The 19,087-nt window shown below is 46.3% G+C and overlaps 1 protein-coding gene across 1 annotated transcript; it reads right to left on the reverse strand.

Annotated features, from left to right (window-relative positions):
* Positions 1–220: 220 nt before the first annotated feature.
* On the reverse strand, positions 221–12,357 carry PLEKHF1 (pleckstrin homology and FYVE domain containing 1). Its single transcript, XM_088451108.1, has 2 exons — positions 12,118–12,357; positions 221–3,308 (listed from the first exon to the last, which is right to left on the reverse strand). The coding sequence occupies exon 2, from the start codon at positions 3,292–3,294 to the stop codon at positions 2,482–2,484; it is 813 nt and encodes a 270-aa protein (XP_088307234.1). The 5' UTR covers positions 3,295–3,308; positions 12,118–12,357; the 3' UTR covers positions 221–2,481.
* Between the last annotated feature and the right edge of the window lie 6,730 nt (positions 12,358–19,087).

Genomic DNA, 19,087 nt, shown 5'->3' on the forward strand with positions numbered 1-19,087 from the left:
CGCCGGATCAAATACCGAGAGCGGAACCCCAACGGACCTAATTCCTGACTGGGGATGGTAAGTAACCTAACCCTCCCCTCTCCCCCCCTAACCCTCCCTTAGTGGTGCCTAACCCTAACCTCCCCCCCGTTGTGCCTAAACCTAACCCCCCCTCCCCGCACCCTAAACCTAATTCCCCCCTAGTGGTTCCTAACCCTAACCCCCCCTTTCCCTACCCTAACCCCCCCAGGGGGTGCCTAACCCTAAGTCCCCCCGGGGGTCCCTAAACCTAGGCCCCCACCCCCACGTGGCTAGACGCAAAAGGGGCCTATCCATTAGCAGACCTGAAAGTCTGAACGTCTAAACGTTCAGACCTTCAGGTCGCCGAGATGCGGTGCCCGCACTGAATGGCGTTCACTGAACGTCATTCAGTGCAGAGCCCGACCTCCTATCTCGGAACAACGGGAACCTGACGAGCGTCATCAGATTGATGGGCATGTTCCGTAGACAGTCGGGGACGACAAGGACCCAGCGTGCACGCGCATCGCTGGTCCTTGCCGGCTATCCATTACCTAACTTTGTGAACAATGCCACCAAAACCTCCTGGTGTAATGGATAGGCCCCTTAAGACAACCGGCTTACCTTCGTTCGGTATGCCCATTGCCAGTATTTTCTAGCGGGGCTAATGATAGGCGTCGGCACTTCGACGCCTATCTTTAGTCCCCTGTCGGGATATCGGCGGGCAGGATAGCGCCCGCTGGTATTGTGACTACATCCCTACTCAGAGACCTACTTTATTAAGAACCCTACATATATACCATTTATTCTCTCCTCAGTCTATAAATAATTCACTTGTGACATTTTTCAACTGCAATATATATATATATATATATATATATATATATATACACATAATATATATACACACATATATTGTATAAATTATCACATTATATGCAGGATAATGAATAGGTTTGGGGTGTTATTGCACAATAAACTTCTTAGTGTTAAATGCATGTACCATAATATCGCAATATGTAAACACTTTATATAAACAATATCCATAGGTTACACAATGGATGGACAAAACAAAAAATATAGCAAATTAATTTCATTATTTATCAGTATAGAGTCAGAAATGTAGTATTTAAATAATAGCAATACCATAATAATAATAGTATGAGAGTAATATTCAAATTACCCAGAAAAGTTTTCTTGTAGTGTTCTCCAGTATATAGAGCTGACTCCAAAACATTACATTACATTGCAATAGGGATTGGTCAAGTCAAGACCCCTCCAACAACCCTAGGCACTAGTGGTTATAATACTGGTGTACATAGTGTCAGAACACATGTACTCTTTGTCTGCGAGTTATGGTGCAGGCCTCATGAATATCTGGGGAAAACCCCACTTTAGTTCTCATTCACTCTGTGAAGCCACATCCACTCATTTGCATACCCTCCGCCCCCTGTCTTACGGCGTTATACATAATTGCTGTATAAATGACTTGTATGTAACCTTACACAAAAATACAATATAATGCTTTCATATACAAAAACTGATTACTGAAACATCTCCAAGACAGGGGAGTACCAATATTTTCTCTTATAATGGGAGTGCCAATGTTATCTATGGCAATGAGTCACCTTTTAAAGAAAACTAAATATAAAATACAAGTTGCCGAAAAAATAGGTAGGGACGGGGATTTTTAGCATACAATATTAAAAGCTCTCATATGGCAATAGTGTTCAGGATGTTTTACAATAGCGCCTGTTTTTAGCTAATTTTAGGCTGTAAGTGGCCCCTGTGGCATTCTGTAGTAGATCTACAGACGAGAATCCTGTTGCGTATATAAATAAATACCCCTCTTGGATGACAGATTTACCCGAAGACCTGATAACTTTTTTCTCATGTTTATTATTTTATTACATGACAACTTGCATTTTACATTTTTGTTTCCCTCTAAAAATAGATATTTCTTCAGTATTGTTACTGTTCTGCACAAACCTACAATTTGGAAGTCAAAATAACTTTGGCTAGTGTCATGAAGGTCTATGGAATGTTTTCCAAGTATAGGCTATTAAATTTGTTCCATAGTAGGTCCCCAGAGAACCCATGAACCAGCACGGGAGCTCCTAGAATATCTCACGTCTGTCCAACACATCAACGGATTTGTCAAGTCTCTATCAACAATCATCTCATCTTGAACGATATCGCCAGACTCAAGGTACAGGTGGACTTAGATTTGCTCTGGTGGTTTGTACTACTACCTCTTCAGCTAAGTAGGTAGTGGTCACATCTCCATCAAGGACTGTAGTGGAAGTTTCTCTGAGACTTTTGTCTGCATTATGTGGGCACCACCTAGTACACAATGGACCTGGGAGGAACATCACTATTAAGTCATGACTGTATCATCTACGCATCATGGCTTTCAAAAACATTAATCGAAACCAAAAAACAAATTTATAACATGAAGGTCATAATAACCCCCCTACAAAAAAATCATGCATGGAAGGCGGACCATGAGGAAGAATAGAAATCTTCATTTGAAGGAAAGACACTGTTCTTCTCATCGTCATTATCACTATCGTCTTCGCTGGAAGGATCATACACTGGAACTTCTCTCTCTAACTCCAGAGCTTGCCTTTCCAGTTCTTCTTTTTCTTTTATTTTATCGGACATCAGCCTTCTGTAGCACAGGGTACACACCCTTAAGGGTTTGGAAGATAAAGATGGAATCACAAACCTATTCTTGGAGCAATCCTGGCATACGACAAAGCCACAGTTGCGACAATGGTGCCTACGAGTTATAGTTGTAAACTTGGTGTGAGTGCAGCGCATGCAGATGTCGGTGGCTTTGTCGGGTATCCACGGAGCGGCATGTGTGCTTGGAGGTTGCCCACCGGTCTTCTGCAGCATCCGATTGGAGCACTCTTTGATGTGACTGATCCACTCTTTCCGTTCAGTGAATGAAGCGGCACAAACCACAAAGGACTTCTTTGAGGTCTTCATCATCCACCGGTTCATCATGTCTCCACTGTCAGGAAGTATATCAGTGGTCACATCGTCCAAGGGGATTATGTGTTGACAAGTGTACTTGACTTTGTTTATGACAATGGTCCCATATACGAGAATGTCACTGAAGAGGAAGAAGATCCTTGGTTTGGGTTTTTTCCGGCATTCTTTGGTCAATATCCCTTCGCCCACAAGTACTCTTCCCGGATAATTAAGAGGCTGGCCAGCTGTACCGAAACAGGCTTCCACCGCTGCTATCCGTTGGTTGTTGATCTCTGTGTAAGCAAGGTGGTCCATCATGTTTTATCCTATGCCTGAAAAACATATAAATGTATGAATTAATTTTTGCTTAACAAAGTATAATATTAATAACTTCTCACATGAGAATTAATACATAATGTACAACAGAAGACATAATATTCATGGTGAGATAAGAATTATTTCTGTACTGATATCAATAAATATTCAACAACTAGCAGATGTACCCGGTTTCACCCGGGTAGACCTTGGATATTTACGGTTTCCATGTCCATTTCCATCTCACCACTCCTATAACACATTAATCCTTCACCTCCATAGTAATGCATCACTTCTATAGTAAGACATTACCCTCCCTCACCTCTGTAGTAACACATCTCCCTCCCTCGTCCGTGTTATAACACATTCAACATTCCCCTCCCTCACCTGTGTAGAAATACAATCCCTCCCTCACACCTGTAGTAACACATTACCCCGCTCACCTCTGTGGTAACTTTTTCCCCTCCCTCAACTCTGGAGTAACACATTCCCCTCGCTCACCTCTGTAGTAATCTATTACCCCTGCTCACCCCTGTAGTAAGTAACACATTCCCTTCCCTCACACGTGTTGTAACACATTCCCTTCCTTCAACCCCTAGTAACACATTTGATATTTGGGCATTGATGAGTCACTGAGTCAGTTAGTGAGTCAGGACATCTGATCTTTATATATATATATATATATATATATATATATATATATATATATATAGATATAGATTATGCTTTTGATGAAGCTTACAGTTTCTCACGAACAAATGAAAGTAATTTGTTTCAGATTTATGTGAGCTACCTGTTGGAGTATGGTGTCTGCGGCATCGTCAGTCAATTTGTGTTCAAAATAAATTAAGTTTTAATTATGACAGCTGAAAAAGTTTATTTTAGTAAAGATTGAGAGATATCGGCACAGAAATTATTATTTTCTCAACCAGGAGTCAGTGAGTGAATCCCCAAATGTTCAACCTATAAGTCCTGGATTATTATATACCGAGAACACAATATACATTTCCTTTCTTGTACCACGTGCACCAGTGAAAGTATTCCATCGGGTGCACAAACTGAAGGGCGGATGGGACCCCCCTCCTCATCTCCTCTGGCTGCAAAATGTCTAGAGCAGTTAGTTCATATCTTCTGAAATTTCTGAGCTGGCCCCAACCATTCACGTAATATTGATGAGGAACGTAAACGTCAGTAGAGTTTGCTGTATTATAATCTATTATTATTATACGTGATATATAACCTGTTTGCTCACCATGGTAGAGCCTAAAATAGTGCCGGGTATTATAGTTCTGATTCTGAGTCAGCCAGATTCACTAAGTTATGTTAATGCGAGAATCCGGTACAACTTCAATCTGGAAGCCGCGGTGCCCACTGTTTTCTTTTCAGCCGCAACAGACATCATTAATATCGGCTCATGCTGGGTGCACGAGCTCCCTCAGAAACAGGCTACCATTCGCCGTACGTACGCCTCAGAATAATATAATACTCTAGAGACACAGCCACAAGATGGATCTTGCGTGACGGCCGCTAGCCGCCCAGAAACGACCATTTCACGGACAGAAAGATTCGGCCAAGATCTGTCCAACTCAGAAATGCCCGAGACACGAAAAATGTGTAATCCGCTACTGCACATGCACAGCATTGCTAAAGTGCGCTACTAGCGTCTGCGGGCCTGATTCAGCAAGGAACGGACGCTAGCAGACGCACGCACCCAGCCGCTGCGAGAACATGTTAATCAATGCATATGCACGGAGACCGCAGCACAAGAAGCAGACACCTAACAAAACATAAAGCCGCCCACCTATGCCGTGATTGACAGCGTAAACATCGGGAACATCGAGTGCCATCGAAGCAGCGCGTAAGCTAAGGGTAGACCTGACCCTGCTGCAGGACTTGAGAGATTCCTGCGCGCAGAGAGGTGCCCGGCTACGTGCGGTGCCGCTGAGATTACTTTATGCACGCCCCTGTAACGGCGTTTGGCTGACCACCCTCCTGTCACCACCCAAAAACGCCACTTCTGTCAATCAACATCGAAGGTCTCTGCAGGCTATCTGCGTACTCTGAGAGGGCCCTTACCGTACTCAGCAACCTGTTCGCGCATGCGCAATGCGATGCATACGTATGCGTAGATCGCAAACATCGGCTCGCACCGTGCGTTCTCTCACTTGCGGTGCTTGCTGAATCAGACCCTGTATAAGTAGGTGCATATGACTTATACTGTATGTGTGGATTCCAAGGGCAATCTTCACATAAACGGTAGTAGAGATAGAGAGGGGGGCTGAGAGAATAACTAAACTTCTTTCCCATGTAAATGATATTATAGAGTGGAAAGGGAGAGGGGTCACTATGTAATGTTGTGGAGAAGCAGTTAAATAATTTCCATTTATTATTTTTACAAAACTATTTCATACACAGGAGAAAGACATGACACGCAGTACATTCTGTGGGCTGGCAGCAACAACTGCTATTTAAAGAACGATGTAAGCAGTTCTGCTGGAACAAAGTGATCACACTCTGGGCCTCATTCAGAGGCGGTCGTAGGATGCAAGCGGTCGTTCTGAAACAGGGTGGCCGCTTGCATCCTGAACGGCCGCCTCCACATCGGTCGTTAGGCTGTGGGTTAACACCCACAGCTCTAACGACCGCTAAGGGTGATGGTCGCGATGATCAAGACCATCGCGACCATCGGGGCTTACGACGAGACCCTAAGGTAGGGTCTCGTCAACCTTAAGCCCCAGGGAGCTTCCTGCTCTGTTTGAGCAGGAAGCTCCCCACTGACATCACTGATGACGACAGTGGGGCCGCCCCCAAATGGCAAGCGTTCCGACAGGAACGGCTCCGTTTGGCCGGGCACGCCCCCGGCCCACCCAGCAAACGGGGCGAGCTGTCACTCAACATCGACAGCTCGCCCCGTCTGCTACGAGACCCCTAACGGCGGATCACCCGTCGTTAGCCGGGTATAGCGCATGCGCACTGGAGCAACATCGACCCGGTCGCGAGCTCGTAGAGCTAATGACCGTGTCTGAATAAGCTCCTCTATGCTGCCACTTACAGACAATGGTGCCACGAGCTTGGCTTACCAGAGTATTATCTGTGCAGAGTGACTGGAAGCCAACCCCAATTTACTGGCAAACACTAGTAAAAGGCAGAGGACTGATTTGCAGAGATTCCTATCTAAGTAAATATAGATCTCTGGAACGTCACACAGGGTTAAATAAGCATGACCGCAATGTCTGGGAGACGTGAGAACGTTTATAGTGCACACACAGAGCTAATATTACTTAGCAGCGGTTTAGTGATGAGAACATTACAATGGAATAGAATCTATGTTTTAAGCTAGAGACGACCAAACTACTGTAAGGCCCGTGGGCCAAATGCAGCTCGCCCCTGCTGGAGTGCGTCCCCCCTTCCCATATGGGATTCCTCAGGAGTCTGGTCATTTCTGTCACATAAGGGGTTGGGGACTCTACATTGGCACAGAAGGGGGGCACTCTGGGCTGCACAAAAGGAGGGAACTGGGCTAGCGCATAAGGGGGGCACTAAGGGCTGGCATATAAGGGGGGCACTAAGGGCTGGCACATCAGGGGGTAATCTGTGCTGGAACATAAGGGGTGGGGGACTCTACACTGGCACATAAGAGGGGGGGCTCTGGGCTGGCGCATAAGAACTTATAAGAATGAACCCTTGCCTAATTGCTGGGAGGCAAACTGAGAAAACAATTTGTGGCTGCCTGTTCACGGTAATTTTCTTAATATGGATGCCCCTGTTTTAGGGCATGCACAGAAAAGAGTAGAATAGAAACCCCTCATTTATCAAGTGGCAGTTGGTAAAACCGCAGAGAAGCCACCCAAATAACTGACTAGACTCAGACAGGTGTGATTGCTGAAAGAGGGGGAGAGAGGTTGGGGGTAGACTTGGGCTTCTGAAGTGCTGTGAATTTCTTAGGAGGGGAGGGCACCATGGCAGACCCCCCAACAGGCCATCGCACAGGGCACCACAGGTCAGGGGGCGCTGTTTGGACCTGTCAAATTTCTGTTTATTATCATTCTTGCTTGTATTTTCCTCTTATTTCATCCCCAGCATCTCCTGGCCTCTCCTATCTCTTCCCTGGCCCTTCCCCATGAGGCCATGTCCCTGTTTTGGGTGCATTATGTCCCTTTGAAAAATGAGGGGGGCACCAATGCTCTTTCTGGCACAGGGCACCAAAAAGTCTAGTTACGGCTCTGCCCCCAAATATGGTGTAACCTCTTCCTTCTATATTAACATTACTCTTAAGACGTTTCAAAGGGTCAGCAGCGTCGTGCTTTGGGGGGGGGGAGGGAGCAAACATTTTAACGGTAGCTAAAGTTACTCCCCATTACCACCACCAGGTCAACGGAACAGTGAGAATTAAAGGTGACTCTAATATGTGTTTTTTTGAAGAAGGAAATGCAGGGAAAATAATAGGTACTGTAATGCTGTTAAGTGAAAGTTATTCCGGTTTTATCACCTAAGATAAAGCCTCACCCTAATCTTGTTCCTCCTGGAAGATAATACTGTGAGCTCATTCACACACAGACGACGTGCTGACAAAATGATTGCATCAAACTAGACCAGAGTTTGCTAACCCTGTAGCCTTTTGCTATAAGCTTGCCACTTCTAAATAGCCAATACTCTCCTGTAGCATTATCCACCCACACCTATGGGCAATGACCCACCTGTGGCATTATCCACCCAGTCCTGCACCCATTGTATAAGGGATAGGAAATCAGGTCAACTAGAGAGATCAACAAGAGAAACTCCAGAGACTGCGGACATCAGGGTGTGCCTGGGCACAACCCGTGTGCACACCTATATGTGCCACTTAAAGCAGTTCCATAGCCAGATGTTCTGGGGCTTGCCAACCCTTGCAGTAGACATTAGCATTTAGTGATGCGCTTTCCTCTATGTGTTACGTACAATCTATTGCACCCATTAACGTAGGAAAATAGGTTGCACCACTTTCTAAAGTGTTATATGCAGATTCCTGGTGGGGACGAATGGATGGTAACAGCATCACTGTCTCTTGTATGGCCTTTTTTCTATGTTCTTTTCATCTGTTTACTTAGCTGTTTAGGGAAAAGTATATATAAAAGCAGATGGGATTGAACAAACTCTGTAAGTAACATAAAGTATACACGGCAGTTATGATAAGTTGGATGAAGAAGGGTTACACTGCACTGCGATAAGAGCTACAGGAAGAATCTGTACAAATATATCTGCGGGCACGTCTAGTATACAAGTAACTCAGATCAGAATCTCTTCCAGGATGCAAAGACAAAAATAATCTGTAAAACTTTCAAATTCATTTCCAGGAACCTGTCTAGCCGGTTCGTCTAAGAATATCATGCGTGAAATGCGTGAACTAAATTCGCAATCATGTTATGTTTTTCTTACTATTACTATTATTATGCTATGGTGTTTATGGTAGTTTGAATACTTCTCCTTAACCAATATTATGCATCTAAAGCACAAAGCATAAGAATGGGTGGGAAGGAATGCATGTAACTCGCAGATGAGGAGGAATTTTTGGACGCTTGGTCGGTAAAGAAAAAATAAGGTTTCCAGAGACAAAAGTTTCCATTGTATGGATGGAACAAAGCATATTCTGCAGATCTCCAGAAAAGTCACCACCCTCCTACCCAAATCCATATTTCAGTAACTCGTAACATTCTGATAGACTACTAAGTTCCAAACATTGGGACTATGCTACCAAAAACAGCGCTATTGTGAGGTGTGCATTGGTTAGTTGTGATACCAGTTTAGAGAACCCTGTACAGACACATCATCCATTGGTATATTTACCTCCAAAGGAGAATGGAACAGTGGTTTCAGACACATTTAAAAGAGGACTGGTCGCCTACACTCAGTGGAGCACACTTGTCTGCTCTCACAAAATCTCCCGGATCCTGGCCACTTTCCTAGTGAAGTTGGCCGGGATGTGGTCTAATGATGTGTTTCGCTGTACAAATGTATCATTATAGCCCCACTGCGTGATTACATGAAGTTCGTCACCACAACCCTCACACACCTCCCCCCTAGACCACTTCCTTCGAGATCTCCCAGTGGGGAGCAGCAAAAAAAAATGTACATACAGTATGCAGTGGAGGTAGTAATTTGGCAGCATGAACCAATATTCCCGAGACTGCCGTCTGTCTATTTATTAAGAACCAGTGACAATATTGAGGCATCAGGCACTTTGAAATGTCATAAATTTGTACTGAATAATCATTGCCTACTTTTTGGATTTTCCTTCTTGGAGATACCGAGGGGAGGTCCGAGGGCCAAGAGCAGGGGGAATAGGGAATGATGACATCATTTGCAATTCAAGCCCCACCCCTTGCATGATGTCACATATCCAATGATCACAGAGCAGGGCAAGGCCTGATGAGTTAATGTGCACAATATATAAATAATGGCCCATACTGGGACCATTTCCACACAAGTCAGATAAAGCTGCACAATGTTAATATTTTGCCTTCTCTGCCCTTTTTCCATGTGATTCATCTCATCCATTCACATCAATGTTTATCATGTGACATTTCGGACATAACTGAAGACAGAACAGTAGACTAGAAATAATAAAAAATCAAAAATCACAAGACTAAGTAGAAGCACATGAGCTGACACGTTTAGTCACATGTGATTTCAATCACCAGACTTGTGTTGGACTTATTTTGCACAAGTACCATATTAAACTGGAACTAACCGGCACCGACTATGAAGCCATTTTGAATATTGGTAAAGCCCACAAAATGGCGACGTTTTTTTTCCTGAGAATCTGTATTACAAAATCAACATAAAAATACAGAGCTGTTCTGCACTTATATTTAATCACCTGGACGAATATCACATTGTGGCAGGAGTCTGAAAAGTTCTTTGTATATTAATATTAAGACGGCTCCTCTGTGCATTATATTTGGGCTATTTTGTTTTTAACTTTCCTATAATTTTATATATACATAAGGTAAATGCCTACCAACATTCCCGATTGGAGATTTGGGACACATTAGACGACACCCCCTATCTGCTCAAGCCCCGCCCCCAGCCCACATCCATTTTGAGTGAGCCCACAGCACTATAGAGAGACATAATACCTGAATACCTGAATGGACCATGGTGTGTACCTATATAGCCTGGAGAGGAGTTTTCCTGCTCCTGTCTCTTGCAGGCGAGTACAGGCTTGTGATCAGTATCCTGGGCCTGCCACATCAGCTAACTATCCAGGCACTGAGGCCCATTGCCTGCATGTTACTTAGGTCTTGCATCGTTCTGTCGTGCACAGACATTCCTGGTTGGCGTCTGGGAACCCTGCCTGACCACTAAGCAGAGCAAGAACCTATTCGTCTGCCAAAAGTTTCTATTTTTACAGTGATCTTTTTTTCTAGGCCACATGTTTGATCCCATCCATTATTTGGGATTTTTGCAAAAAAAATAAATAAAAAATTACAAAAACAAATACATCTGCCAGCAGTCCGGGCGGAATGCCCAAACATTAGAGGAAATTCTGAGCCTTATAAGGGTACGGGTTAATGTGTCTCCCAAAGTTTGTTTAGCATCAAAAGTTTGTCAATGTGCGCACTTTAATAGACAAACAATGCACATTTTATTCAGTATTAAATTGTATACTAACAAGGGGAACACTTTTCAAATATATATTTGCCTCAAGACAATTGCTATTTTTTTTTAAAAACTAATTTCTTTCATTTATCCCCCCTCCCCTCAAAAAAAAATCTTGTAGTCTGAGACATCTTCCTCTTTTTACATACTCTGCCTCCCACCTGGCGATTGCAACCACCAGGCAATTGTGAAACGTGGAACTACAAGTTCCAACATGATAAGAATCTTAAGGTGCCCATCCACTAGCAGACAGGCAAAAGACTGCACGATTACGACATTGTAATTGTGCAGTAGTTTGTCAGTCTGTGATGAGCCTGCACTGACCGATCAGTCGTTCAGTGCAGGCTCATCAATAATCTGGAAACATGCTGAGCATGACGATATCGTCAGGTTGTACAACATATTTGTACGATGATAGATGTCTAATCGACCAGCGGGAGCGCGCATGGCTGGTCGTTTTAGACATTTTTTAAACAATCTGCAAACGATTTTCAAACAATTATCGAACGATAACGATTTCATTATCGATCAACGGTCAATTTAATCGCCTAGTGGATGGGCACCTTTTAGTTTCAATAGTTGATATAGACTGACTAATTCTTCTCTACAATGTGATTCCATCAATATCTACCAATTATTTTTGAATTTCCTTCAGCACATCATTGTGTAATAAACACGGCTACAACATATGGTTTTTATTAATGACAAATACTTCCACTCAATACACATTAATTTATATAGAAAGAATAGTGAGAATTGCAGTTCATATACAGGATAAGGGGAATCGGTACTGGGCATCTTTTTGATGCTGAAAAATAGGGACATTACCGCTGACAAAGCTATTCAACCTGGGGCTCTCCCAGGCAGCTGTGTCACTGTGTCTATGTTTAGAAATCCAAACACCTTAAGCCAGATTCCGTGTAAGATTAAGAAGCTTAAGGCAGTCTTTCAAGAATGAACCTTTTTTTTTTCGCATTATCAAAGCTTCAAATAAATAATAATTGCAAAACAGTGTATACATTGTATTACATCCGTGGCGTTGTGCTCTTATCCAGGCTGTCACATTATAAATAAATCACACACTTTAAACCACGAGTCTCTATGTGCAGAAACAAACTTAAACAAAGTTTCCTTAAAAGTTTTAAAAAGTTTCAAAGAGTCAGGAAAACTTTTTTAGCTGCCACTTACCCAGTCTCCTGTGAGTTTAAGCTTCTCCCCCCTGTTCTTCTACTGTATGATGGATCCTTCTGAGAAAACAGCTGCAGTTACATTACAGTGTCACCTCCTCAGGGGTGCGGGTTTAGGGGGTGATTAGCTGAGTTCCTAAATAATCCCAAAGGTGGAAATGAGTGACTGTTGCTCTTCTGTACTGTTCTGTATGACTGTATAGATATATCTCCTGGCAGACTGTCCTTTGCCTTTATACTGCAGAAGCTAAAACACATGACCATAAGTAAATCCCACTCATTCTTGCAGAAGAGTTTTTTCCATTCCGCCCACAGCAGAGATCAGAACTGAGTCTGCGCCCAGCAGCCAGTAGTAAACAGCAGCCCTGCTCAGCTCCCACATGTTGTGACCTTTGTCATATACGTGTCACGTTACTGGCTTGGCTTTGTCAGCAGAGACCTAGTTTTTGACTTGCGGAACTACTGTTTGTGTTACCCTAACTGCAGAGATCAGCCATCACAAAGTTTTAGGTCCAAGAGCATGCACTTTATTTTATTTTTTTTCAGCTGGCTCTGACCAATTATGGCACCCTAGCCAAGATTTTACCTGGTGCCCCCAGTTCACATGAATTTGGTGGCTGTCGCTGACGTAGTGACATTGTTGGGAGATGCGCGGAGGAGCCGCCAGCAGACGTGACCTCTCCAAGCAGTCAGTGCTATTTGCGCCAGTGTCGCAGCTGAGAAGTCACGCCTGATGGCAGCTCCTCCTGTCAATGTTTGCCGGGCAAAGAGGGGGCATGGAGCAATGGCGCCCTAGGCAATTGCCTATATGGGCTGCGCCTTGGGCCGGCTTTGGCAATATATGAATGTATGTGAATGCTGTATGCACCTTTAGGAGGTCCTTATGGTGCACTTAGGGCCTGATTCAGACCCGCTCGCGAGCGCATAGCGCTCGCAAGCGGGTGGATGGTCGACCAGTGCACACGCAATGCGCGTGAGCGAGCCCCGGAGTGAAAAATAACTTGCTCCGGAGCTCGCTACAAAATGGGGCGGCTGTCGATGTTGATCAACAGCTCGCCCCGTTTTGTAGGCAGGGAGGGGGGGTGGCTGGACAAACGGAGGCGTTCCCTGCCGTTTGTGATGTCAGTAGTGAACCCCCTGCTCTATTAGTTTGCCTCGAGACGATTGCTATTATTATAAACACGCATTTCTTCAATCTATTCCCCCCCCCCCTCCCCCCCGGAAAAAAAAAAGAAAAATTGTAAACTAAAACGTCTTCCTCTTTTTACTGTACACCCCTTCCCAGATCCTTTATCGGTCTACCACTGCTGTTTGCAACCACTAGGCAATTGTGTAACGTGGAACTACAAGTTCCAGCATGATAAGCGATTATTACTCTCTAGGGGAGACCTCCCAGATTTCCGAGTGCCAGCAGATATCTCAGCCAGAGAACACTTACGCCACTGAAGCGCTTAATAAGGTGGGAGGAGGATAATGGGATTACTCTGCCCACTTGCTGACGCGAATCACGTCATTAAGCCCCCTCCCACCTCTTCATTTCCTTGCTGTGCAATGTTTGTGTTGAGTTTTGGGACGTCAAAAGTAGGTGCCGTCTATACAAGAGCTGTAGTTAGCTTTATTATTATATTGTATAATGCAACGCTATAGTGAGGTCATGAAATGATCAAAAGAAAATATGGGCAAAAAGACAGCTACCACCGGGCTAATGAAAAACGTGCGCAGTAACAATAAAGTGAATAGAATGCATTGGCGTAACTCCTGGAGGTAACAGAAGCATTTGCTACAGGCAGCGGACGAAACAAGAGCCCGATTCAGACCCGCTCGCTAGATGCGTTCGCTCACACCCAGCGTATGCAAATCCAGCAGGCAGGCGATCGCATGGCAAGGCATTAGCACGCCTACTATGTCTTGGCGTGCGATCGCTTTGTGTATGCAGACACCCACCAGCCATTCATAAGACGCCCACTTACGCACGTCATCTCCAGGAAGTGTATGCAACCATTGGTAACATCGAGCACCATCGGATGCGATCGCAGCACTTGTGGTTGACCATACCCTGCCGCAAACACTGCGATCACTTCAGTGTACTATCCAGCCAGGTGACGTGTACTATGACGCTGCCTCTTAATTATGCATGTCTCTGAAACGGCGTTGAGACGCTCAGGCACGCCTGCGCTCGCATCTCCACTCCCCCGTTTCTAGTGGCCTGCCCCTGTCACCACCCACAAACGGATTCTCCTGTCACTCACTCTGCTGGGCTGTCAATGCGCAGTGAGCGAATGCTTCCCAATCTCTCGCACTGGTACGCGCACTGCGATGCATATGCATGCGTACAATGCGAACCATCGGCAGCTACGAGCGAGCACGTCCTAGCGAACGGGTCTGAATCAGGTCCCAAAACCGATGTAGGGAAGAAAACGAGGGCTTTGTAGTTTGACCAGCAGGCTGCCTGATAAAGGCCCTGTCCAACCCTGGGCTGCCCTCTACTGTGGCTCCCAAGAACCGACTGGGGCAGCAATCCGGCCCTGGCATCCCCCTGTACGTGCAACACCGTAGGTGCGTATGCATGAAAAAGGGCCTTGTCATGCCTCACAGGCGTGGTCACTCCTTATGGAGATGGTTCGCAGATCACGGAAGCATGGCCTAGCGGCACCTCGTCTCTCTGTATGCCAGCGAAGCAGAGCGCCTGGAGGCCATCGCCCCTTCTGACATTTGCCAGGAGTGTTAGATGGCCAGTCCGGCCCTGGCAGCTCCTAAGGATGAGATACATGCCAGTTAGAGAAACAGGTGGGGGTGAGGAAGGGGGTGGAGGAGACATTTGGGATACTGGGGACAGGGGATGCCAGAAGGCATTCAGGACCTCATTCAGAGTCGGTCGCGAGCGCAATGTTTTGGCCCTGCACACGCGCAGCGGCCGCACTGTGGATGCGCAAGCCCCGGAGCGAGAGAGAAATTCTCTCGCTCCTGAGCTCAATACAAAAGGGGTGGCTGTCGATGTTGATCGACAGCTCGACCCGTTTTGTAGGCGTGGCGGGGGGGTGGTTTCACAAACGGAGGCGTTCCTAAAGGAACGCTTGCCGTTTTGTGGGCGGCCGCACTGCCATCAGCAGTGATGTCAGCGGGGAGCTTCCTGCTTGATCAGAGCAGGAAGCTCCCTGGGGCTTGCGGTTGCCGAGACCCAACCTTAGGGTCTCGTCGCAAGCTCCGATGGTCGCGATGGTCTTTTGCTGATACATTTGTAATGTTGATGTGATTAGAAATTTTGATTGATTGATTAAGTTTAAGAAAATGCTGGGACATCCAGGAAGAGATAGCAGAGAGACAGTTATGCGGGCCATACACAGTGCGATACAGCAACCGATCCCGACGGATTGGTGCGATTCTGCTGCTATATCGCACCGTGTATGGCCATGATATCGGACAAAGCGCGCTCCCGTGGGGTCGTGCACCCCCTGATCGTACTGCAGGATCAGTCGATCAGGGGATGCGATGTGCGATCCCATGCAGCGCTATGCGGGAGGAGGAGGGGGGAGCCGGCATATCGGGTGGTCGGCCACCGTGTGTGGGGACCGTCCGATATGTCGGACGTCGGATCGCCCGTCGCCTCGCACGGTGCCATCGATGCAGGTGAGGAGAGAGGGGGAGAGGTCAGCGGAGGAAAGGTAGATCTGAGTGTCATCAGCATAGAGCTGACGAGTTCTCCTAGAGAGGAGGTATAGAGGGAGAATAGGAGGGGTCCAAGACTCTTTATACTGAATTCCTATAAAAAAAAACAACCTGATTGTTCCAAAACAGATTCTATATTTATAACCTATCAAATATGAAAGTTTGGGGGGGTAGGGGGGGTAAGGTGCGCTCTTCCTGCTAGTAGTGGTGATGGTGATGACTTGTGTGTGTTTGTGAGTGGTGTTAATTAGAATGTTTCTTCTGGTGGTGGTGATGTTTTGGGAGTGAGGAGGGTGTGATTGGGTATGGAGTGTAGTTTGGAGTAATGTGAAAAGGGGAATGGAATAGGATCAAAATTAGGCCAGCGAGACACAGTAATTTGGGGCAAAATCTTTTATTGAATAGTCACAATGCTGCCCTGTTAAGATCCCGGGCAGGTGGGTGGGGTTCAGTGATGAGTGGTGATGAGACTGGGGAGGTAGGTGGACCCTTTTAGGGAGCTCCTTCTCGTGCGGTTCAGTGACCCTGCACGTCACCCCTGCTGGACCTATGGTCGACAGTCTAGGAAGTCTCGGGGGGTGGGGGGATTTGCAGAGTGGGTTGGAACACCTCTGCGGCGTCCCGCGTGTTGGTGTGAGTCTTGGCAGTACTTACCTACCGGTAGATTTTTTGTTATGGTGATGTAGGTCGACGTTGCGGCCGTTGCAGATAGGTTGGAAGCTGCAGGTTTGTTGGTGAGCTGGATCAGCGTGTTGCTGGTGTGCTGCAGGTGCACGGCTGTTCTGATTGGTCTGCTGAGGTCAGCGACCGCAGTATGCAACTGAAGTTGGCTCTTGGTCGTGCCGCTGGTGGTGCGGAGTCAGAGGTGTGGATGGGTGAGCCGCTGGGAGGCTGGGTTGCAGCGTGTGTGCTGGGACCACCCCTGGGGGGTGGTCTGCCCGGGATACTGATTAAAAAAAAAGCCAGGGAGGAGGGGGAGGCGGAAAGTGTGACCGGGATGGAGCTGGTCACTGGCGATGTTGGCTGGGCGAACTTGCGGCCGGATGTGCGGGATGCTCTTATCACTGACGGTCCCTCATGGAGCTGAGAGCTTTCTGCACTGGTGGTCCCTGGTGGGGATGGGGATGTTTAGCGGAGGTCAGCCTGGATCGGTGTTGGGTTTGACGTGAGGGTCTCCAATGCGTTTCGGCACAGGTGCCTTCTTCAAGGAGGCGTGACAAATATGAAAGTTGCCACATGACAGATCATCTATAGATATTGATTAAAGTTAATTTTAACTGTATAGTTTGTTATAATATTATATATACATTTTATTTAGCCTCAATTGGCATTTAAAGCAACTCTCAGAGTGTGCTTTTAAGATACTTGTATTGCTAAAAGTAGAAGTTGCTATTTAATGACTTAGGGGTAAATTTACTAAAGTGAGAAATTTTAGAAGTGAGTTTTAAAAGTGATGTTGCCCATAGCAACCAATCCAATTCTACTTAAGATTTAACTAGCACCTTTTAGAAGATAATTGCTAGAATCTAATTGGTTGCTATGGGCAACATCACATTTAAAACTCACGTCTAAAAACTCTCACTTTAGTAAATTTACCCCTATAGGTGCCTACACACACAATGATTTTTTGAACGATTATTGATAACGATATCGTTTATCATTCAATCGTTGAAAAATCGTTCACTTTCTGAGTTAAAACGATGATTATCGTTCATGCGCGTTCACGTTTGTAGTTCAGTCAGACTCACCAACTCAATGATTTTCAGTAAGGGAATATGCAAAAATCGTTTGTAGTCGAAAAAAAATCGTTCATTACATTTAGTAAATGAACGATTTTTGGGGGTCATTCAGACCCGTTCACGAGCAAAGGACGCTCGCAAACTGGTCGATGTTGCCCTACTGCGCATGCGCATGACGGAGGGAGCTCCGTCGTGCGCATGCGCGAGACCTGGACTGCGACAGCCAAGCTGTCGCTCCGGGTCTCGCACCAAAGGGGGCGTGCTGTCGATGTTGATTGACAGCATGCCCCCTTTGGTGGGCATGCCGGGGGCGTGGCGGCCAGACGGAGGCGTTCCCATGGGAACGCCTACCGTCTGAAGCCGGCCCCACTGACATCACTAGTGATGTCAGTTGGAGTGATTTTGGTTCTGATAGAGCCAAAATCACTCCAGGGCTTGCGGCAGCGAGACCCTACCGCAGGGTCTCCATTGCAAGCCCGATGGTCGCGATGGTCTTGACCATCACGACCATCATCATGGACGCTCGCTATAGCTGTGGGTGGTCACCCACAGCTACACGAGCGTCCAGGAGGACGCTCCATTTTCATGGAGGAGGGCCCTGATTCAGAGCGAGCGCTCTGGTCAGAGCGTCCGGATCTGAATCAGGCCCTTAGTAAACGATTTTCGTTTATTTTTCCCTTGAAAAAATGAACGAAAATCGTTTACTAAAATCGTTCATTTACTAAATCGTTGTGTGTGTACGCAGCTTTAGGGTCTGAGTCTGAGATGAGAAGCATTGCAGAGCCACACACAGGCATGTTAGCATCTGCGGCATCGGCCAGCTGAGTGACCCCTTAGCTTACGCATTCTGGCCAACTCCTGGCTGATTGCGAGGCCAGGAAGCCTGCGTCCACGGATGCAGACCCTGATCTCAACACTCCCAGAACACGGGGGCGTCTCGCCCCTGTTTACAGGAACGCAGGATGTCTCTGCCCCTCCAAATGCTTATACCTGTCAATCAGGCAGTGGCTTACCGGAACTGTGTGCGAGATCGCAGGACCCATTCTCCACGTGCCCAGAATCCCAAACATCGGAGATGTGCGCTAACCATCGGGTTAGTGTAGATCTCTGAATGAGACCCTTAACTAACAGCCAGCGAGGTCAATCCGGCACATACATAAATACCCTTTCCAGCTCACGATAGACATACTTCTCATGAACGCCGCACAGAAACGCATTGAAAACATTGGAATACTCGTCAGGACACTCACAACAGTGGTAAAGGGCAGAGGCCGACCTGCCTGCGCAGGCCTAATGTAGTGTTGCGGCAGCATAGCGATTGCAATGAATTAGCAAACTATCGCAGTTGAACTGCGTGCGTAATCGCTATTGCAATCACAGTTGCGATCGGTGGTGAATCAGGCCCTCAGTGACATGTGAATGTGAAAAATCTAGGTCACAGTTTTTATTTATTTACAGCATTAAAATAATCGCAGGGCAAGGGGAGAAGTGGCGGGCGGGGCAGGCTGCCGCTTGCAGACGCATTGGCCCTACGTATACTGCCATTATCATAAGGCAGTAAGTAAG

The sequence above is a fragment of the Taudactylus pleione genome, unplaced genomic scaffold (genome assembly GCF_031769625.1).
Source record: "Taudactylus pleione unplaced genomic scaffold, aTauple2 ptg000537l, whole genome shotgun sequence".
Taxonomy (NCBI): Eukaryota; Metazoa; Chordata; class Amphibia; order Anura; family Myobatrachidae; genus Taudactylus; species Taudactylus pleione.